Source organism: Epinephelus moara, chromosome 6 (genome assembly GCF_006386435.1).
Source record: "Epinephelus moara isolate mb chromosome 6, YSFRI_EMoa_1.0, whole genome shotgun sequence".
NCBI classification, from domain to species: domain Eukaryota; kingdom Metazoa; phylum Chordata; class Actinopteri; order Perciformes; family Serranidae; genus Epinephelus; species Epinephelus moara.
Genome location: NC_065511.1, coordinates 26,337,900 through 26,361,122, shown reverse-complemented (window position 1 = coordinate 26,361,122; position 23,223 = coordinate 26,337,900). Strand labels below are relative to the sequence as shown.

Sequence of the window (23,223 nt, the reverse complement as noted above, 5' to 3'; positions counted from 1 at the left end):
TTGACCTCTGAGCTCCAAAATGCTTCAGTTCTCAACACTCAGTGTTCCCAACAGTTCCATGTTACTTGTCTTACATTCCTCCCATATCACAGTACACTGAGTCTAATACTTATGCAAGCACTGTGTTATATTTTATAGGAGAGCCTGTAGTGTCTACAAAAATGTTGGTTCCTTAGCAGTTCTTGGGCATGGGTTGAGGTGCTTTATAGCACTGCTGGCACACAAAGAACTGTTTAAGCCTCTGTATGGTTCTTTAAAGGTTTCTCCAGTAGAGAACCTCTAAAGAACAATACAGGCGCTTAAAATGTTCTCTACAGGTTCTTCAGCTTAGTTTAGTTTAGTTTACTGGGGAAAGAATAAAAATGCCACATCAAAGTAGCCTACAAACAGTGTATACTACATTAATGCAGTGGCTGTCAACCTGTTTGCCCTCATGTGCACAGAAATATTTCAGGATTTAAAAGGTAATGTATTGTGTTTTTCAGTAAGTCTTTCGTACAAGCACGACGGAGACAAGTAGGACATGATCCTAGATCAACATCCCACATTCCGATCCCTGACCAACGTTGCGACTAACCAATCAAAATGGCAGGGATCATGGATCAACACTAGCACTGCAATCTTGCAAAAACTAAAACACAAAAAGTGCAAATCACCAACCAGTCTTTGCAATTGAAAAATGTTATTATCTTTAGTCTTTAATATTAGTGAACAATATTCTAGCCTATTAGCAAGCTAACTTGTTAGCATAGCCTACCTACGTAACTTGTGAATGCTGCAGTGGCTCATAAAGATTTCGTTCAGTGTCACTGAGAATTTTGTTAAATTGTACTAACTTAAATTTGGAAAACGCAGCTTAGCTCTCAATTAGCACGAAGGAATTTTTTTACAGGAGCAGCACACTGATGATGTCATAGGGCTGTGATTGGTTGATCGCAATGTTGAAGTTCATGGCTAAATCATGTTGTGCTTTAGTGCACCATTCTGGTTCTGGGTCAAGATTTCTAAAGAAATTACTAATGATCATTCACTTTTTAAGAGTGTCATGTAGAGCAGTGGTTCCCAACTGGTGGTTCGCGGTCCAAAAGTGGGTCTCGGGCCCATTCTGAAAGGGGACCCCATGTGATGTAGTTTGTAAAAACCACACTTTATTTTTAAGTACAGTGAATTTCCAGCACAGAGCTTTTATTTTGAAGCTACTTGACAGAGACAGCAAACTAGCTTGATGACATGGCCAAACAGACCTATGCTGCTAAATGTACCAACCTGTGTGGACCTTGAACTAATGACTAAAAAGAAATCTGGACCCCGTGGCTGGACCAGTTGGGAACCACAGATGTAGAGGAATATTGACTCGTCCAAGGTATTATCTGACATCATTTAAGAGCCCGAAGGCGTAAAATTTTAAAGCATTATACTGCTATTTGGTATCTCTCAAGGGTCTATGTAGCACTATTTGACAAAGGCACCGTGTAGCACCTGTAAAAGATGTGTGCCATATAGCACCAAAACATGATTACAAGCCAAAGAATCACTTTGGGGTACTTTATAGCACCATTTCTGTTAAGCTCCTTCATCATTACTGACATTATTAAATATTTTAGAGGCCCTTCAGTGAAAAAAATCTTTGCTTTAGTGTGCAGGTCTGTGCAGAAAAGGACATTGACACTTCATATCTTGCAAAAATTGTGCAATATAAACTGACCCTTTTGTTTGTTTAGTTTCATTTATTTCAACCCTCGTCCGAGAGGGAATGTGCCTGTAATGACCGTTATTCAACACAGTTTTTAAAAATAGTATGTTCCCATGGAAGTTTCAGAAGCACCCGGTCCCTGATGAGCTCCAGATGTTGTCCAGATGTGCTCTACAGTGGGCAACACTAGTAGGCTTAGACAGGAGCGCACTACCACCGCCGCCGCTATACCACTTGGAGCCAAAACCGGATTCTTACTGTAAAGACGGCGTGGTCAAATTAAATAGCCCTCCCTCTGGTGGGTGTAAAGAATTTGTTATTAGTTCTCTTCCCACGTTCTCTGCATCCATCGCGATGACTCACTGTGTTCAGAGTTTTCAGTGTGAGTCAGTTTTTCTCAGAGTGACACAGGATGCCTTTTCCACTTAACGGCAAAAAAACGCAGCTGACCACAAACTCTGTTTAACCCACGAAGTGTTTTCAAGATTTTGTTTTATAAAAGCACAGTCCATTAACATCAGCCATTTCTGTATATCTCAACACATTCACTCTGTTGAATGAAATATGTTTTACTAATGTGAGGTCACTATTGCCTGGTTACTTCCACCAACATTGACTGAAAAGTTAAGCACTTCTCTTTATGTATCATAGTCATACACTGCCCCCCAGTGGATTTATGCAGCATTACATTCTGGTGTAGAAAATCACCTGCATGTCAGCCCATGTTTTTGACAGTAGTATCTCAGGTATGAACATTCATGTAACAATGCCCCTTTGGATGACTTATAATTATATTTTAGTTCTTTGCAAATGACATCACAATATATCCTCCTATGTACAGCTGCATATATTACACACTCTGCTGAGGCATTAACTGTGTAAATGTTAAAAGTACAGTAATGATAAAAGTAACAAATTAGACATTTGAAACAAAACAATTTAAAACAACCCACTTAGGACCAATATTTGTGATTTCCAGCATTCAAATATGTAAAAACTTTAACAGTACATTAAAAAGTCTTTTGAAGAATCAAGTTTCTCCGGTCGAGTGCAGGATGAGCTTGATCCAACTATACTTTCTAATTCAGCCCTCGCTTTGGAGTCTGCGGTGGGAGAGCTCGCTTGTTTTCTCCATCCCCATTCCACGTCAGAAAAATGTTCATCTTGTTTAAAATTGCAGAGCGAGAGCCTGCATGGCACAGTGTCAGACAGACAGACAGACAGATGGACAGCTGTCTGCGGTTGGATTAATGCTTCATCCTCAAACTGTGAACTTCCTCCTGTATGGGAAAGACATTTTTCAACAATCAATTATACCACGGTCATGATCATGATCTGAACCACAGCTTCTCTATTCTTTTCTTGTGGCGATATGCGGCAGGCGTAAATCACGAATGCATGCAAAACTCTCTGACCTGCAGTGCCTCTCGTTTGCTTCTCTCCTCCCTCAGTTCTTCTTTCACTTCCTGCATGTCTCGGCTGATCAAAAGACAGAGAGACAGAGACGATGAGTTTGCAGACATGTCTAAATAGGTCAAGATGCACACTTCCTGTAAAATGAAGGTTTATTAATGTAGATTGTTGCTTTAGTTGTGGGGATAAATGAGATCAAAACTGAAATGACCTTGATATTGATAGCTCTAATGAAACACCTGAAATAGAAAATATATATCTCTCTGCAATCTGCTGCTCATTTCAGCTCATTGTTTAGCCCGCAACTTTTCTGTTTTGATTCAGTGTCACCAGTCTTGTAGCTCAGTTTTCAGCTGCATCAGGCTGTACTCACTATACTGGAGCATTGAGCAGCTAAAGAGCCAGATATTTCCCTCAGGATTTAGTAGATGTTAACATCACACAAGAGTTATAATGGACTTAACTTCATCAGGTGGCCAGAAACATGACTCCAAATGAATGATAATTTTGTTCTGTAAGTGCCTCATTTGTAAATAAGTAGTTATAATAACAGCAGTTTACCATATCATCTTAAAAGGTAAAGATATGTCATCATGTGTTTACAACTTGTTGCTGATGCCCCAAGTGGCCAAAGAAAATCAGTTATTTCAAGTTCAAATACAAACATTCAGGCCTGATGTGGCATATGCAGACACTCACAACATAGAAAAATGCACCGGACTACACTGGGTATCACTGTGAGAAATGAACGATTGTTTTACAAATACCTTGCCAAAACATATAAAGCATTGTGCCTTGACCAGCTACAAAATCAGATGATACATTTATAAGGGTCTCTAGCTTGATTAACATCAGCAGACTGTCTGTTCCAGACATTAGAAATAGTGCGCTTCAGCAGTGCAGAGAGGACATTAGGTTTGTGTTTTGGGTCATGTGGCATCTCAGAAGCTTTATTAAGGCACAAAAACAGAAGATTGACATCTCCAGACTGAATCACAAATCCTAATCGAGCAAATAAAATGTGAGCTTGCAGACTCGTCTGGTTCCCAGGCAACCAAAACAGGGTACAAGAGGCTAAGATTGGATTCATTTTGTTTTTTCAATAAGATAAAATTACAGTTCATCTCCAAAATGTTAAAATATGTTTGAAAATAGGACACATAGAACATATCAGCATGTATAAATGGATGTCCTCACAAAACATTGACATGAGCAAATAGCTACGTCCATACCTTTTTATGTAAAAGCCCTTAAGGCCCTGCAGAGTGCACACATCATCACAGGTGTTTTGGTTACTCTTGATTAGAGTAACTGATTAGACCTTAGTAGAGCTTTGTTCAGCCCCAACGAAACGTGTATTTAAATGGGAACGATGGTGCATTGAAAACCCTGTTGTGTTACACAAGCGCACTGCCTTTTAATATAACAGGGTTAAATTGAATTCAGAAGGGCTTCACATGAAGTAGAACCAAAACTGTACGTAGAATGAGTGAAGATTTACTATAATTCATTTTATACACGTCTCTGCCGATTGGGTAACACCTCTAACACACCTACCAAACGAGAGGAAATGTACCTCAAAGCCAGTTGCACACCGTTTTGAGGAAATATGTCGTTCAACCTAGAAACTCTAGCAAAACGATGCACATTGTTTTGAGGTTGAACATGCTGTAATGAGGATTACATGCTGTTCCAAAACTCTACGGGCCAATAAGAATGTAAGGGTACGTTCACACGTGCAAATTAGCATTAGCGAATATTCGCCTCCCATTCACTTGCATTTCATGCGAGGGAAGGGGCGAATAAAACATTAGCTTTCGATTGGAAAAGCAAATTGGCATCTTCACATTGCGTGGGGTCCAACTTTGGTGACCTTTGACCAGTGACATTGCAGCCTCAACCAATAGCAAAGAAGTCTGTGTGGATGATCCCACTTGACTGTCACTGGCTGAAGGTTCAGAGAGAGCCAAGATGGAGGAGACATTAATTGTTGACGTGTCTAACCAGACAGTATTGTATGATATTGGTCAGCAAAATTACAAACTGCTCCACATTAGAGAGACAGGCATGGAGTGTAAAAATGGTGAATGTACCAATAACATCATATTGTGGGGTATTCATGAGCAAGCTAGCTACCATTCATTTGTTAGCTAGCAAGCTAGCCTTCCGTGTGAGTCACATCTGGCACTGCCCACATTCAGTACGACTATCAGCTCAGCATGTGATGGTCACTGGCCTGCATTCACTCATGTGTGACCGTACCCTTGGTTGTGACACAACGGCAACAAGAGAGTAAGGGGGAAGTCACTCAGGCCCGATAAGCTTTTTCAAAATATATGAGCCTGTGGATTCACTTTAAAAGCTCCTCTGGTTGTAATCACATGTTGACTCTCTGAATAGCCTCAGAAGTTCAGTTGCCAGTGAATCATACGTCTACAACTTCACACAGCACGGCTCATGTTTAGCAATCAGGCCTCTGTGATGTGTCGTATCAAAGCAAATCAAAGAGATGCAAAAGATCTAACACAGTTTTTTTCTGGATGGAGCACTTATGTTTGGTACACAGTTTGTATTTCTGTCTTAGGTTTGATTAGTCACTTCCTGTGTGTGCTGGGGGCCACAAACAACACCCAGAATTTATTTAGGATAGAGGGTCTGTCTACACGTCCTTCGTAAGAGTTCAAAAGGACAAGACAGTTTTATTCATACCGTTAATGTTCTCAAATGCTCACTTTAAAAATGAGTAATACTCACTCGTGTCTTGTCTGTAGCAGCTCCAGAGCCATCCTCAGCTCTTTGATCTCAGCTTGCAGGCTTTCCATAGTTGCTTCTCCTTTATGGGTCACAGTCCTGCCATCCACAACTACTTTGGGTGGTGTTGGTCGAACCGGAGGTGGTGTTTTGGGTTGAGGGTCAGGCCTTGCAGGCGATGGCAGAAGATTTTCTGTACCCTGCAATAAATCGGGAGGTTTTCCATGACGTTGCACAGACCTTTTATATCTTGTATGTTTTTTTTTTTTTATCGAATAAACAACACGTGTGCTGTGTTCTATCTAGAAAGTCGATGTCACAAACCTTTTGCAGTCCAGGTAATTTCTCTGTCTGGAACTTTTTTGGCGATAGTTCTGGTTCTTTCTGGTCAGTGGCGCCCTGGGCCTGCAAAGGAGCATAAGACATACCTTAATGGCAATTATCGCTAAAAGGTTTGGATGGTATCACAGAACTACAGTATACCTGGGTATTTAGAAATCCCAAAGCTTATGATTTTTAGTACGGTCAAAAATATAGGTGCCGATTTCTCTATGAAACTCATTGTGTAGTGCACATCAGGTGCCACCAGAAGTCAATCTCTGGTCTTTGCTGGTGGAACAGGCAGGTGCTGACTGACACTGAGCGGTGGCAATAACGTCACAGGACTGTAAACAGCCACTCAGCAACAGCAGAGAAAGAGAAACCACAAGGAAAAAACAGCATATCTTCACATCTGCCTCTGTGAATTAAAGGTTTATTTTGATCAAATCAGAGTTGGTGATCGTTGGAACAGAGGACTTAAGCCCCGTTTCCACCAAACACTTTCAGGATGGTACCTTTGGAACCAAAAGTAACCCTTCAAACATGGTACCTAGACCATAGGTCCGTTTAGTGTTTCCACTGCAAACACTACTCTTTCATGAGGGCGGTGTTGTTATCACTCACTGCTCCGTCCAGCACTCAGTGTTTCCTCCTTTTTCAGTCTGCACATTGTTTATTGTCCACAGAGCGAGGTTACACACCGACATTTTCATAACAAAATAAATCAGGCTGCAGTGACAGTCTCTCTCCATGGGATATTTAAATATAGCAGGTTTGTGAATTTAGTCCTTCTCAGGCAAGCTCAGGGGTTTAGTGTTGCCGGAGCCGACAGCTTTTTGTAGAGATCCACTCATTAGTAAAAGTGTATGTCATCCAAGAGAGACAGTAAAAACGAAAGTTATAGTCAAAGTTGTTGCATCGTCAACTCAGGCATTGAGTAACATTACAAGTAAACGTTCCACCTTAAAAGTTGCCGGCAGTCAGCCCAGTGAATTAAGTTAATTTTTCTCAGACTCCAGCTGCTGTAAGAGGCAGCAAAACATCCTTTCATTTTATAGTTACAGTTTACTAATAAAACTCTCCACAGTATGAACAGTGGTTACATGAGCCTCAAAACCAGCCACAACTCAGCCCTGAGCAGAGTGACCATCCGCCAGTGAACAGACTGCAGTGTTCACAGCTCCACCTTTTAGTACCAGATCTGTGTGCCCAACAGAGTGGGGACCAAAAATGGGGACAGTAAGGAACGTTTCCATTGGTACCATCCACAACTTTTCACAGCGTACCGAACTGAACTGCACTGTGCTGGACTGTTTGGTGGAAATGGGGCTTCATTAACTAGATGATTCACAAGACTAACTAAGAAGGTTTTGTTGAGTTTTATTTTGTCTTTGTGTGGTTTTAGTGAAGTGTTTTTCACAATAAGTTAATGAGGCAGTGAAGCTAACATTAATCTTGGTTTGGTGAAAGGGAGAAATGTTATATCAGAAGGTGTACTGTTGTATTTCTTTGTTTGTAAGAACCGTAAGTGTAAGAATGTTAACTTTCTTGTCATTATGTGAGCTTATATTGTCTATTTATTACACTGAAAAAGCTAAGAGAGTGGGGGTAGCATAGCCACACTAATAAATACCATATTTATATACCAAGTATCCCAGGGAAGTTTCAGGAAGCTATGAAAAAATATATACCGCCCAAGCCTAATTGCTAATAATCATCCCTCACAGCCTGCCTTAAATACTTTCCTTCTCCAACTATACAAACTTAACATCTGGCTCTGTCTTCTGGGGCAGCCAAGTACAAACCATAAAAGGAGACTTTTGGGAATGAATCCTTTCATTTCCCAGAATGACTTTTGATAAACCCCTAGAGATCAGGCCCAAACTTGTTGCTTCCAGTGTAAAAATGACCTTTGGGGCAGCTCATGAAAACTTGGGACGTGTCTATCACTAGGGCCTCTTCTCTTGCACAAACACATCTTGTGGCTACATTGCTCTATGATCTACTGAAAGTGCAAGTGCAGACATTGTTATCTCTCTGATTGATTGATTTCTCTGCTGAACCTTTGTGCAAAATGGTTGAAGAAAAGCTCCTTCTATAGCATTTACTACTAGTGGCATAGTTTGGAAATTATACTCAGTTATTGAAGTTGTGCTTGCAATAAGTTGACACAGAAATATGTCACCACAGAGAAAAAAGAACCACAAAATGTGTTCAGTTCCATTTGAATAAAGTAAGTGCCTTTACCTTGCAAGTATGCACAAGATAAAGTAGGGAGTTGCCTCATTGCTGCAGTGATAATCTTAAGTTGCAAAGGTCATCTACAGAAATGACGGTTAGCACCACCAATGTGGTTTAACTGGTTGTCGGCAGTTCCTGCCTCACTCAGGCTTTTATTGTGTAACTCCTCACCTCTATATTGTTTATACCTCAGGCAAAAGTTGCCAAATTAAAAGTGATAAATCAATATTAGTCTTTCACTAATGTGAACATACTTGTGTTGCTGAAACGAGGCCTGATGGCGGTCTCCTCTGCGGCGGTTTGGCTCTGTTTGCTGTAGGATGGCACAGCTTCTCTGTCTGCACGTCCACTCCGTCAAAGCTGTTGGTTTCTTTCTCCTCCGCTTGTTTTGGGGCAACAGGAGCCACATCACCATTGGTTCTGGTGAAAATAAGAGTTTAATGTTAAAAGATTTAATTTTTGTTGACTTGTTATTGAAGTAAATGGAAAGTGGGGAACATAAGGGGGGAAGTTCTCTCAAGAATTCTCTCTTGGTGGAAGAAAAGTGGTGCACAGGCTGCAGTTCACGTTTTGAAAAGTGGAAAAAAAACACTTTGAATGCGGTTTCCAATTTCCTAAACTCAACTGGGTGCAGGTGCAAAGCATGGCAGCTGAAGGTTTGAAGTCTCTCTGTATGTCTTAGTTTGTACTGGCACATGTTTCACTTTCACAGCTTATATGCAGTTATGGCAGATCCCCAGAGTCACAGCTCAACATCAGTCAGCTTTTATGCATTGTTTAAATCTGATATGAGGTTTATAAATAATCAGCCTTGAGGTAAAGGCCTCGAAGATTGAGCTTTTAAAAAACATTAAGAGGGAAGCTGGATAGTTGTCCTGTTAAGAGCTATTTACTTGGAAACAATTTTCAGAAAAAAGCTTGCTCTCCATTAGCAGCCCCCTCAAGACAGGGCTGTTTTTGTTTTCCCCATTTTGTGTGAGTGTGTGTGCCTATTTGTGTGTATGTGCTCAGGAAACAGGAAATGGGCTGCTCTCGTCTGTTTAGGCCCGATCTGACTCATCCCAGAGTTTCCACTGAGCTGCTAAAGGTCGGGCATCCTGGCATTCTTCTTTAAGGACACTATGGCAACCGGTGGCGGCAACCAAAACCTTTAACATCTAAAGGCTCCGCTCTCGGTGCCAGACCAAAGAGGAGAAAGTGTTCCTGACATTTCCTAAAGTCCTTTTTCTTTAGAAAGCTTGCAAATGAATCACTATTCAAGTCTCTGACTTGGAAGACATATTCCCCTGGTAAGTCTTTGGTGGCTTTGCATGGAGATTAGTCGCGAGGCACGACATCAGAGGTGCTTTGGCATCACTCACTTGGGTAAAACCTTGGTGGGTTTGTCTTTGACTGGAGGCGGGGTGGGCTTGTTGAGTGTTGGCAACTTGACTTTGGTTGGGGGGTTGCTTCTCAGGTCCTTAACCTCTGGTTTATCATCTGTAAAGCAAATTCAGAATGTTACTCCACAACACTATTTATCTTTCCAAAGGAGTGTTATATAATAATGTTCTGATTTATGATGAAAGCGATTGCTGTTTGTACCTTTTGTCTTTGCTGGACCACCTTTCTCCATCGCTGAGACTTCTGTCTTTACTGAAAAAGCAGCAGTGAGTGAACTGTTACCACAAAGTTGCATTTGATGTGTAAATAGCACAGCTGCACTTTGGACAAAATATAAAGTAGTAGTATTTTTTATTTTCTATTTAACCTTTATTTAACCAGGAAGCCTCGTGGAAATTGAAAATCTCTTTTACAAGAGAGATCCGGCCAAGGGAGCAGCCAATTACAAGGCAACAAATAAAAATACAAATAAAATCATCAATGGATATAAGTGTTTCTAATTTTAGATCTTTTTGAAGATTGTTCCATCTCCAAGCATCTGTTAAAACCCGGGGTACATTAAAAGCAACCACTAGGAGGAGCGTAGCTGGTAACTACCCGAGCTGACAAACAGAAGGATGCAGAGGTAGGCCGGACATTTGCCCAATATTGCTTTATTCATTTATTTCATTTGCTGCACACAGAAAGCAGTGGCATCCCATGGAGTGCTGCAGGGATGACATTTTTTGTAGGTTGACGCGGAAGTTTGTGTCGCTCTGGTTCCCTCACCAAAAAGCCAAAGATTTCCTCTCGATTTTGGACTCACAGAAAATAAAATCTGGGGCAAAGAAGAGTTTATGTTGAATGTGTGTTTATGTGTGAAACTACGCCACCCTCGCATGACTTAACATTGCCACCACAACAAGGGTGTAAAGCCATGTTTGATGTGATGATTACGTTCTGTAGTCTCATTTGGCAACTTGTTAGCAACCACCTTTTAAAGACGCATTAAAGCTTCAAAATGTGAGGTATTTACTGATGTATTTTATGTTATAGAACAAAACGGGAAAGTCTCTTAAGCTTGTGTCAACCACAGACCTTATTTCAAGCATCTAACCATTCAAAAAAACCCAGTGACTCCAAGATGAGGTGCGAAAATGTTAACTCGTTTCCGGATTTTGGTGCTCACTTTTGCACCATCAGGCAAATATTGTCACTTTGAGTCCATCCGCCAGCTTAAAAAATGTTTCCCTAAGCATCTACTTTGAAGGTACTCTCAATCTGCCGAGTCCCAGCTGTCATTGTGTGTAACAGCATGAATATAGAGCAGGCTGTTGCTAAAATAGAGCATGCACACTCAGCAAATCTGCCTTGGATAAATACAACATAGCTTTCGCACCTAATGCAGGTGTAGCGTCTCCTGTAATATATGTCTATATCTCCTGTAAGCACTGGAACACACTACTCATTCTCCTTCTATAGACATCAACACTAGTGTTAATGTAGTATTGTCTTCATTGTCATGAGTGAACTATAACGCAGCTGATGTATTATAGTAGTCAAAGAATTGTATTTGTTTACCCCAGAAATGTGGCGGAGAAAAAATACGACTAGTCTTTTAATTAAGTCGTTATCTATTTCATGAGCAGTTGGATGGGAAGGCAAAGATGTGCACATCACTGGAGCAGACCCAGTCACAGCTGTATCCAGCAGCACTGCAGCTCCCAGGGGTCTCAACAAGTTCAGCAGGGACAGTCACTCTGCCTCAGCTCATAGAAAATAAAAGAAAGACAGCCCTCGAGAGGACTCTGCTGTGGAGACTGCAAGAATAGATGCTTGAATTATGATCCTCAGTGAACTGAAGTTAATGTGAGAGACTCCTGTTTGCCATGCAAGTCAAGTGTTTATCTCAAACACAGGAGGCTGAGGGACCTGGTTACAGCTCTGCTGAATAAATATAAACACAAATCTGAGACGTAAAACTGCTCTAATGCACAGCACCAAAACAAGCACAATACTTTGCATAACGCTCAGACCCAGAGATGAGTAACGAACACAGGAAGCCTACCTTGAGTGTTCAAAGCATTGTGCAACATTCCCTCTCAGCCAAACCATCCACACAGCAGTAGTAGCTCAAGTGCTGCTTCTTGTGCTGGTTGTGAAAATCCCTGTGACAGAGCTCTCCTCCACCTCCCCCCCCTCCACCCCCTTGTTTCCTCCAAGACTCCTGAACTGTGTCACATGACCAGTCTAACCATCCCCCATCTCACTATAGTCTGAGACTTCCTGTGAAATTCTTCTGTGCGATAGTGTGGAAAAAAAAAAACACACTGTAATGACTTTAATGTGGTGGCAGCACAAATCATGAGACTGCGTTGATGTTCGGTTAGTTCAGGTGACATCTGTGAAAAGCTGAGCATGTTGTACAAGACTGTTTCACTGACAGCAGATGTTTTGATAAGCATGCATTTTCAGTTTCCAACTGAGTTAGACATCTAAATTTATATTGTAATCTGAATTTGATGGTAAAAAAAAAATTTGCAGAATTTGCAATTTGCATGACCCGCAACACTCCTCAGCTGAAACTTGACAGGAAGCCACATCCTGCTTTGTGTCTCACAGATTTAACCTCTACATCTTCTTGCTATACATGCTATTAATGTTCCTTCACTCTTTTTTTATCACCAAATTAAAAAAAAGTAACATACTGGCTGCAATAACTGAGAATATACTGTATCAATAATTACAACAACAATTTGTTATTGTGGGTCATATCTCCATTTACGCAGTATAGTAAGATTTTATTAAGTTTGTTTAAGTGGATCAAATTCTTTTTAAATTAAAACTGTGGGCTCGACGATACTGTCTATCTGGTTTGATTAAAAACAGAATTGTGTTTTCAACTGTTCAGTTTTTCTGTGAGAATTCTCGGAGAGGCAGCACCTGATGTCGTGCATCGTGCACTGCAGGACAGAGAACGTCTGCCGACCTAACATGGTGACTGGGTGAATACTTGTAGTCATAACATCTGAACGGGCAATATCACAGACAGCTTGCTTTCTTAGTCAGAGACATGTTGGCGCAACTCTTGAGTTCGGATCATCCGCATGTTTGGTGAAAATCGTCTTTCCTATTTAATTTTTTTTTTGCGTTTGCATAATTTTGTTTTCGACACAACTTGCAGGTACACATTAACCAATACCTGCTGTCAATATCACAACACATGTCGATATCAGGACAATGACACACAGTCAAATAATTTGAGAAAATTTGAAACAAAATTGTCTGTCCGTCTCTCAATAACATCATACCTCATAAAACACAGCTCTACTGTCATGTCAAAGACAGTAACACACATAAAGAAGGGGCACTACATATACACCTGCACCTTTTGATCATTCCTCAACCCTGACCGTCCCTGTCCCAACGGCTCTTTCTCTAAATTCTACTATAAAAGTTTTCAAATGTGCACTATAGGGTAAAAATAAAGACAAAAGAAATTAATTTTCTAGCTAAATTGAGTGCCTTAAGCACAATGTAACCTGCCCCCTTAATCCTAGCAACAGAGAGCTCCACAGATAAAATCTCTATTAAAGAGTGTTTCCACTGCGAAAAGAAAGACAGTGTGGTTGCTTCCACATAACATCTTTTAGCAGCACTGCATGCTTATAACCACTGCTGCCTTTGAGTGTGATTAAAGTTCTGCCCTGAATCATCATTAAGTAGCATACATGCTGGAGAGCAGTCAATCTTTACACCCAAAATCTCAGATAGACATTATTAGTTATTTGCTCCCAGGACCTTTTAACTGATGGACACTCCACATGATATGTAAGAAAGTCCCCAACTGATTCAGATCACACAAGGTACAGTTTGGACACCAGTTTGGTGTCAAACAAGCTTGAAATATGAAATTCAAATTCATTTATTTATGATTAAAGTTTTGTAAGGAATGGGAAACATTAAAAATAGTCTTTTCTTACATGTAATGAAGAATAAACAGGGTGTAAAAACTCAGTTATTTAGGCCAAACTCAGTGGATTCCACACTAGTCATTAAGAAAGTTCATTTTCAAACTGTTACGTGTCATTGACTAGATGCAGTGGTGAGAGAAGTACTCAGATCTTCTACTAAAATATTATTAGCAATACAACAGTGTGGAAATATTCTGTCACAAATAAAAGTCTTAAAAAATCAGTAAAGTAAAAATACATATGTATTATGTTAATCAAAGTGTACTTAAAAAAAAAGCGCTCATGCAGAATGACCCATTGATGTGTCAGCATTACTTTAATGTAGCTTCTGGTGAAAGTGGGGTTAATTGTAACTACTAAATAGGGCTGCAATGATTAGTTGACTATTGATGACTAATCGACTATTAAAATAATCGGTGACTGTTTTAGTAGTCGACTAATCGGAGTCATTTTTCATATAAAAGTACTATAAAAGTACCCCAATATACTCTTACTGCAGCTTCTTAAGTTCAAATATTGGCAGCTTTACACACTCTCCCATGACGATGAACTAAAACCCTTTGGCGTGAGTACGAAACAAGACATTAGATGATATCATTTTGGAGTTTGAGAGAGACAGACCGACATTTTTCAACATTTTAACAAATTTTTCGATGAAATGACTAGTTGACTAATCAAAGAAATAATCGACAGATTAGTCGACAATGAAAATAATCGTTAGTTGCAGCCCTACTACTAAATATCAGGGGTGGGAATCACCAGAGGATCCACGATACAATATTATCATTATACTTAAGTCACGATACAATATTATTGCGATTTTAAATTTGTTGTGAAATGTTGCGATAAAATCTATTGGGATTTATTACCTTTTTTTTTAAACTGTAAATTATATCACTGAAGGGAAACTTTGTCAACATCTGTTTTATCTAATAAGATAAAGTTTTCACTTAGTTCATCTCACTTCAGTTCACCATTCACCTTTTTTTTTTTGCAGTAAAATGTATGTAGTGGACTGAAAGAGCAATTGATTAAATTATTCTAGTAGGCTACTTAAAGTATAATTTGTATTTGCCATATTAATTATTTATATAACAAAATATAAAAAATTGATACTTGGCACTGTGACGATCCGATATTGCCACACAAAAATATCGCGATACTATGCTGTATCTATTTTTCCCCCCAGCTGAATCTATAATAGGTTGTCATATTTTGTTTGTTGATAATATTTTGTAATAATAAGTTGAATCTGCAGAGTAACTAAAGCTGTTAAAGTACAATATTGGCCCCTAAGTTAATGGAGCACAAATATAAAGTAGCATAAAATGGAATAACTCAAGTACTAAGACGTCAGAACTGTTATGCAAGTGCAGTTGATGAAAATGGCACAAACATAAGTATCATTAGCCAACGGTGTGAACTGACACACTGAATCATACTGAAACAGCTTCAAGTTGCTTCAGCAGAAGTAATGACACTGATCAGGGGACCATTTTGGCTGCTTTTACACCACATGCTGAAAATGACCCAACCAACGTTGCAGCCAATTTCTCCAGCTGCTAACAAAAAAGTATCCATCGCGGTCCAAACTGTCAACACACTGCCAGGCTGAACACAACAGCAGCCACAAGCCATGAGTCAGTAGAGAAGCTCTAAAACATGAAGTCTAGCTCAAATGTCAAACAGTGCTTGTTCCTGTGCTGCTGTGTCTGATCTGTTTTGAACGTGCTGTTCTCTTACCTGACAGTTTCTTCCTAATGGTCCGTGCAGGCCGTTGGTTTGCGGTCCCAGACTAGAGGAGGAGAAATGGAAAACTCAACAGATTGGCAAGTACGTCCTCTTGTGAATTAAAGGCATCTCAATTATACACTCTTTCCACTCAGGGAATTTTCAGTGAGTAATTCCAAAACAGAGGATGTTAAAGAGGATCCTGACTCACTGCACGCGGGCTGCTAAAGTAACACAAATACCAGCCAGCTACAGATAAAGTGGCAGTGTTTACTTTGCATTTTAAAATAATAAAAAGTATAGAAGATATTAATTACTATAAAGCACGTCCATGGTTTCATGGCAGCAAAATGCAGTTGTCAGATCTTGAATATGGAGAAGTTGCAGTCCAACAAGGATATTCTTGAGACTGTGTGTTAGTCCACTCACTTGCAGGCCGTCCATTGGTGGTATCACCATGACAAAGTTATCAGGAAAGAAGCCACAGCGTCCGTTTAGCTCTCCCTCCCACCAGCCTTCATCTTCTGTTTCCTTCAGATGGAGATTAAAGAGTCACATTCAAACATGCCAGTGTCCTCTGGGACGGCAAATTGCTGCACAAGAGGTTACCCAACGGTCAAGCAAGACGTGACTGCCTTATTATCAATCTCGGAAATCTTTTTTTTTTTCCTCCTCTATGATACAATATAATTTGGCCAACTGCCACATGTACGTCACTAAAACATGCGCGTCACCTTGCACACATGATTTCCTTGAAAGTGACACAACTGGTTTGGCTGGAAGAACACCATAATACACCTGCAACCACTTTGTGAGAGAAGCAACTGCATCCGAAGGAGTCTTTTAAAAGCATTACGTCATGGGAAAACATGTTGGAAACAATGCCAGAAAAATAACAATAAAATGTGCTCAGACCTTGTTCAGTATCACAACAACGTCTCCTTTTTTCATATCCAGCTCATCTGCTGCTTTGGCCTTGTAGTCAAACATGACTTGGCAGCACTCAGCCACTGAGGAGACATAGTTTCAGAGATAAGAGGGTTACTAACCTTATAGAAACTGAGTATTACAGAACAGTGTGACGGGATTAAGAGGTTTCAACAATGATGACTCATCTTATCAGCCTTGTATACACCCTTTACAATACTAATCGGATGGAGGTTGTGACGAACTGGAGATAAAGGCTGTAAACCTTGATCCCTGTGGGATATTTCACTCTGATGTAATCCTTTGTGAAGTGATTAATCAAGCCACATTAATGTAAGTATTTAAAGTAAACTCCACCCATGAACCTTTCAGGTAAAATTACAGGAATAACCGCATGTCTGGGTATAAATAAACCCGTCTAGTTGCCTTTGAAATGCTGTTCAAAAAGCGAAAGTGTCTGAAACGACTCAAGCGTTCAGTCCATAAATGTGCAAACAGTTTGAGAAGTAACAAAGCTTTATAGCAGGTTGTTATATGACTTACCGTTTTTTGCTTTGTTCCTCACACTTGCCCTTTGAGATATCTTTTTGAGGACAGAAAGTACATTAAGTCAAAGGTCAACAATTCGTAGGTTTCAGAAACGTTATTTATGCATGACGTACCTCCTTGTTGAAGACTGCGTCAGTCAGCTTGGGTCTTGCCTTGCTCTCGTTGTACTTGCCTTCTGTAAAAGCAGTAAAAGAGTGTTATCGACAACTGTTTTTTTAAGAATAAATGAACAGAAAAAGGATTTGGCTTCACCGACCTTTAGGCGAAACAAAAATTTCTTTGACGAAATTCGACGGAAATGCTCCCACTTTGCCACATTTCACCCCCATCCACCATCCATCTTCAATCTGTCATGTAGATTATGTCAAGGAGAGATGGCAAAAAAGTATGTGAGAAAACATTTAAGAGAAAAAGTACAGACACACTGTGCTTATTAACACTCGAGCTAAAACATTTAACACCCAGTATACATTCCAGAGATTACAATTAATCTGTTTCAGATCTGTGATCACATGTTGGCATGAACGTCTGCGAGAACTCTCAGAACTAGTCAGATCAGTTCACAAGCTGTAATATGTCTGGGACACATGCTTTGTCAGCCTGGCAGCGTGATATAAAGAGAGAGAAAGACCCGAACAATCAATGAATAACTTATGAAAAAGAATCTTTGTTTACTGAGGGCAGACTGGCAGAGCAAACATTTAACCAACGCCCAGATTTACATACAATACTAAGGTTTTGGCTACTGAGCAGCTTTATCAGCCAGCAGGAAGATGCCTGAACAGTAGGGTATCACAGCTCGTTTGCAGAGTGTCACTGTTTGGTAAGAGGGGACTCTACCTCTCTGATGATCTCTATCGTCTCCCCAACAACCAGACTCAGCTCATCTTCATTCATGGCGCTGTAGGCGTACGCCACCTCGCATTTCCTTGTCTGTTTCATCCTCTTCGCTGGAAAGACAAAGAATCACCACATCAACACGAAGATGTAAAGTTTATAATCTACTTTGAGAAGCCAGAGCTCAGTAGTAGTGTGTTTAGCTTGATACGGAGGCAGAAGTGGTCAAGTCTCAACAGGATAGTGCTGACACTGCAAAGCACTTGACGCTTCTAACAAGTCTAATCCCTCAAAGACGCAGTTTGTTTTTATCCGCTCCCTTTTCATACATTGTAATTAGGATTTGTGCAGCGAGGATGTGGTAAACATACATTTACAGTCGGCTCGCTCGCTGCACTGTCTTGCTGAGTGCATGCACCACACCAGCCTCAACGTTTAACACTTCTGTTTTCAGACCAAGAGAATGAAAATAAAAAAAAACTACCTGTTTTGAATGTCAAATATTTTCATGGTTTATTTTGAGTCAGCTCAAGCTGCAAGCTGAGATAAGGGCCACATGTTGCAATATGTGCAGATGTTTCAGTAGGATGATCACTCTTTGTATCTGCTTGACTGACATAATGTGCCTCATACAGCGCCAGAGGGCAATTACCTCAGGATCTTTTACACATACAAGTTTAAATAGTGTAATTATATGCAAATAAGGAGCATCAATCCAAATTGAGGTATGGACCATTTGAAGTAATTGGTACCATTTCCCAAGAAACTGATATGAATCAAAAGTTCACTCCATTGTGGGTAAGGGTTAGAGTTACAGTTAGGTTGTTGTGTTTTTGTAATGTTAATTTGTTTTGAATAATTGGCTGATATATTGGATCCAAAATGCTACAATAATGCTGCAATAATAAAACAACATTTACAGGACTTGACAGAGTGCCAAAATGAAATCTTACACATGCTATTCGGCTATTTTCTGCTTCCGAGGCTGATAACAGAGAAGAAAAGACAAAGTGCTGAGACTTTATACTTAGCATCGTACTTTTTCTAATGCTCCGTGGTTCCCTATTGCTGTCTCCCATCAGATACACCGGCACCTCCTGTGATGAAAAGCCAAAACGAGGCATATTTTAGCACACGTGGATGAACATAAACACACAGTATAGTAAGAGCACACTGCTTTGGGCTATAAAGTGTTAGCAGACCTTGACAAAGTTGGCAGGGAAGATGCCTCTCTTTCCCCTCAGCTCCCCCTCCAGCCATCCCTCCTCGCTGGCTTTGGTGACGTTTTTGACCACATCCCCCGTCCTCACTGTGATCTCGTCTCCCATGGTGCCCTCGAAGTCGATCAGCACCAGCACCTCTGCAGTGGCGATGTAAATGGGGCAGAAAATTAAATTCTTTGCACAAAGGCTGGAGTGTTTGCAAGTGATGTGTCCTGACATTTCAAAACCAAGACAAACCTCTATGTTGTGGAGGCTGTGCCCTGTGCGAATGTACAGTACAGTATGACAGATAAACCATACAGTCTTATTCTGTCCTTAATCATTTCTTACAAGTGGAGAAATATGTTTTTTAAGTCAGTGTTGTCCTGCAGTGTTTCAAGAGCTTAACAGAGGAGAAAAATCAACAAATGTACAGAAAAGTATAGAAGTAGATCTCTGGGTACATAGAAAAAATAAGATTACCCTCATGTTTCAGCAAACGCAAATGCATATTGATGCTAAGTCATGCAATGGTATCCACATACCAATGCTTTACTTTCAAATGCATGCCACATTAAAATACTTAAAATCAAATAAATAGCATTTTGGGAAGACACATAACAACTCAATCTTTTCGATATTTCACCTTTACACTTTGTTTTACCATCAAATCTCCAGAATCTCAGCAAACAGACAACCAAGAGCATTTTTTTTTTTAAATTCCACCAGTGTACAAGAAACAGCAATAACACCGACTCACCCATGGTGTCTTTCTGTCTTTCTCCCTCGGATTTGATGTAATTCCTTCACAAAGCAGCAACAAGCTCCCGAGCAGAAAGAGAACTGAAAGAGTGTGGTTGTGTTGTCTAAGACTGAGTGAGATATGGCAGCCAAGGCCCTTCTTCCTACTTGTCAAACATTAACATTGGGCAACTTTTCCTGAGGCTAGTCACGGCAAGTCGACAGCAAGGAGTAGGATGGGTCATACAGTGGAGAGAGAGAGAGAGGAGGAGAGACGAGGAGAGAGGGGAGGGAATGGGGGAGAAGAACAGGTAAGACAGGTTTATAGTGAAAGAACAAAGCATATAATGAGTAAGACTTAGAACGGAGCCTGACGACGTAGCTTATCACAAAAATAATAAAAGATAAAAGTCAGTATTCACAAGCGCAACAATGATATTAAACCCAGATCTGCTGCGCTCTGTCATACACATTGATGCTGTGTGGTGTGAAACAGCTACAGACTGAAAAATTCAAACACAGTACCTTGTGTGTGTGTGTGTGTGTGTGTGTGTTTGTTGGGAGGAGTTTGTTTGTGTGTGTTAGTGTGTGTGCACGCATGTATGTGTGTGTGTGTGTGTGTGTGTGTGTGTGTGTATGTAATGTTGTTTCTGTACACCCCTTGAGGCAGAGTGGCTGGCCAGTTATAGAAAGCAGAACCAGGGAGTGCAAGACTGAATTTCACAAACCAAAATAACACGTGGCCAAAAACAGTAACAACATCCGTTTTTATTTTTTTATTTTATTTTTTACATAGAGACAGAAGTTGTTGTAGGGGAGACTGACTGTGGTTATAACAGCACCACTCTCACCATGAAGGAATGAACTAATTGTCCTGTACCAAATGTTCTTGTATGAACCTTCATACATAGCTGTGTGAAGAAGTGTGCAGATGTTACCACTAAAAGACTGATTGTCAGGTATCAAAGTCATGTATGGAAGCAAGTTTATATTTTGATCAGTACCGGATACTGTTAAAGTTATTTTATTTTTAATTTGTATTAGATTAGCGAGTAGTCCTTGGGTAAAATGTGAGGCAGTTTATCTTCATTCAGTTCAAAATCCAAGTATTTTTGTTGAGCTAAAGATTAAATGACACATCAGTATCAGCACTCATTCCATTTTACATAGATGAGTTTGACATAATAAGTTCACAGATGCAGGAAAACATGAACATAAACATGGAAAGAAGACAAAACGTAGGTGCATTACATCCTCCTGAGACCCTGTGTCCTCGTATGACGACATCACATTTTGGGTTTACTTGACCTTATGCTTCATTCTACTTAATTTAGACCTGTTGTCCTCGCTCGTGGACACTTTTTTGTTCCATCTAGTTGTAGTATGAGCACAATACACTAGTCCTTGTAAAAATAAGATGGCAGCCATCTCTGCCAAGTCAGTCTGCAGCTGATCCTGACACAAAAGTGGACAAGATTCAAAACCTGATTGCATTTTATGGTTGAAACTTGTTAATTTGTGGTTAATAATGTTTGTAGTTTGATACGGCAACAAATTTGAACAATTTTTGCAACTGTAACAAGCTAAGACACTTAATTATTGTCTCGTTGAGGACATTGGGACTCTAATGTCGTCTCATTTGGGGACATTTGGACTTTATTATCGTTTTGTTTAAGGACATTGGGACTTTATTATTATTGACAATGTTTAGTTTTTTATACTTATCGGGTCCTACTGATCCCAAATAGCTAGGAGAAATTAAAAATGCATACTAAACAAAAGTTCGAGTCTCAGATGTATCCTCACTTGGCTCAGACATCAGACTTGTATTATCGCACTAAACATCTGACCGTTACAGGTTAGTGAGTTAGGTCTTGGTAGGAGCTGGTTATTAGTGTGTAACTTACCCTGGTATTGTGGCAGCTTGTAACAATGGAGCTGCTTGTACTGACATTAATACAAGTTGGAGAAGTTAGAAACATTGCTATTGGTAGTAAACAAATAAGGTTACTTTGTGTAAAAATTACTGTTACTTACTATTAAATTACTTTTGTTCTTACACAAAAAGTCAGCGAGTCTTAAGTGCTGAGACAAAATGTGTCACGACCTTACTGGATTTCCCCTGACTCAGGCTCTGTCCTGCTTCCCATTGCTCAAGTTAATATGTTAGGTCACTAGGCCAAGACATTACTCAAGTACTTCCTCATACTCCTTAATAAATGTTAGGGAGTGCTCTCAGTCTACTCTGTAACATTGTGTAGAATAGGACGTTGACCTTTTGTCATGTAAAAGTTTTTTTGTGGACAGAGACTGCTAACTGCTTTCTTATAGAACAGCTCAAATTATAATTTGATAAAGTTGAAGTAGTTGGAACAGTCTTTCTGGGCCTTAAAAAGCTTTTGATACTTTAAATCATGATATCCTCATTCATAAACTCTCCAAACAAAACGTTACAGTGGTTTCAGTTGTATCTGTCTGACCGAGAACAGTGTGTTATCATCAATAATGAGGAGTCTTCTCTTTTACAGATGAGAACAGTACCTCAGGGTTCTGTTCTTGATCTGCTTCTTTTTAGCTTGTACATTAATGACTTACTACAATCATGTGTTGGAGCAGGTTTTAAGATGTATGCGGACAAAACAGTCATACATGTATCTGCTAAAACTGCTCTGGCAGCTTCCATCATGTCACTTTCAGTCCATATCAGCATGGTTTGAAAAATCATATCTCACATGTTAGAAAACGGTGTCAGTTTGCTTTTCTGCCAGGGCTCGGTCATCAACAGAAGCTATTGTGTTAAACTAAATATTAATGGACAGCATATCAAACGGGTCTCAGAAGTCAAACACCTCGGCCTCATATTAGATTCACAACTTAAGTTTGAGAAACATGTTAAGATGGTGAGCAGGGTTGCAAAAACAAATTTGCATACTTTTAGACTTATCAGAGGCCGTCTCCCATTTCACGCTACAAACAGTTTCATGCACGCTATGATTTTTTCCACATTTAAGTTTCTGTGTAACCTCTTAGTCACCAGCAGCATCTACAATAACTAAGCCTCTTATGATGATATGCAATCAAACAATTAAAATTTTGGACAGGAAACAGATAACAGCACATCATTGCCATGTTCTTCAGAAACTAAATAAAGTTTTGATAGTTTCATTAATTTTGCCAGTTTCAGACTTATCCATAAAGGCCCACACAATCAGGCTCCCCAGGTGCTCAGTGACCTCATGGTTCCACTTAGAATTTCTGGCTCAGTAACACGTGGAGCAGCCGATGGGAATTGTGAGGTTCACATGTGTAAATCCTCATTTGGATAAATAGCTTTAACACGTGGAATTCTTCACCTACAGAGCTCAAATTGGATCCTGATTCAGATCACTTTAAACTCTTTAAAAGAGGACTCAGTAATGCAGTCATGAATAATGTAGTGCTTCCTATTCTGTGTTGCTAATTATGTATTGCAGTTTTATGT

General features: G+C 39.9%; 1 protein-coding gene across 1 annotated transcript; it reads right to left on the bottom strand.

The window, feature by feature from the left end:
- Window positions 1–1,247: 1,247 nt before the first annotated feature.
- On the bottom strand, window positions 1,248–19,940 carry sh3d21 (SH3 domain containing 21). The gene is made up of 17 exons (XM_050046690.1): window positions 19,762–19,940; window positions 19,002–19,159; window positions 18,839–18,896; window positions 17,803–17,912; window positions 17,219–17,309; window positions 17,076–17,137; window positions 16,957–16,996; window positions 16,402–16,496; window positions 15,916–16,017; window positions 15,499–15,550; window positions 10,004–10,054; window positions 9,781–9,898; window positions 8,674–8,839; window positions 6,182–6,262; window positions 5,861–6,057; window positions 3,109–3,172; window positions 1,248–2,973 (listed from the first exon to the last, which is right to left on the bottom strand). The coding sequence occupies exons 1-17, from the start codon at window positions 19,763–19,765 to the stop codon at window positions 2,941–2,943; spliced, it is 1,482 nt and encodes a 493-aa protein (XP_049902647.1). The 5' UTR covers window positions 19,766–19,940; the 3' UTR covers window positions 1,248–2,940.
- Between the last annotated feature and the right edge of the window lie 3,283 nt (window positions 19,941–23,223).

What these genes read in the sequence shown, in the direction of transcription:
- sh3d21 (XM_050046690.1), bottom strand. An exon ending in ACCACGGAGCATTAGAAAAA is followed by an intron (nt 17,913 to 18,838) that starts GTACGATGCTAA and finishes TTGTCTTTCCAG; the next exon opens with CGAAGAGGATGAAACAGACA. An exon ending in GAGGAACAAAGCAAAAAACG is followed by an intron (nt 16,497 to 16,956) that starts GTAAGTCATATA and finishes ATGTCTCCTCAG; the next exon opens with TGGCTGAGTGCTGCCAAGTC.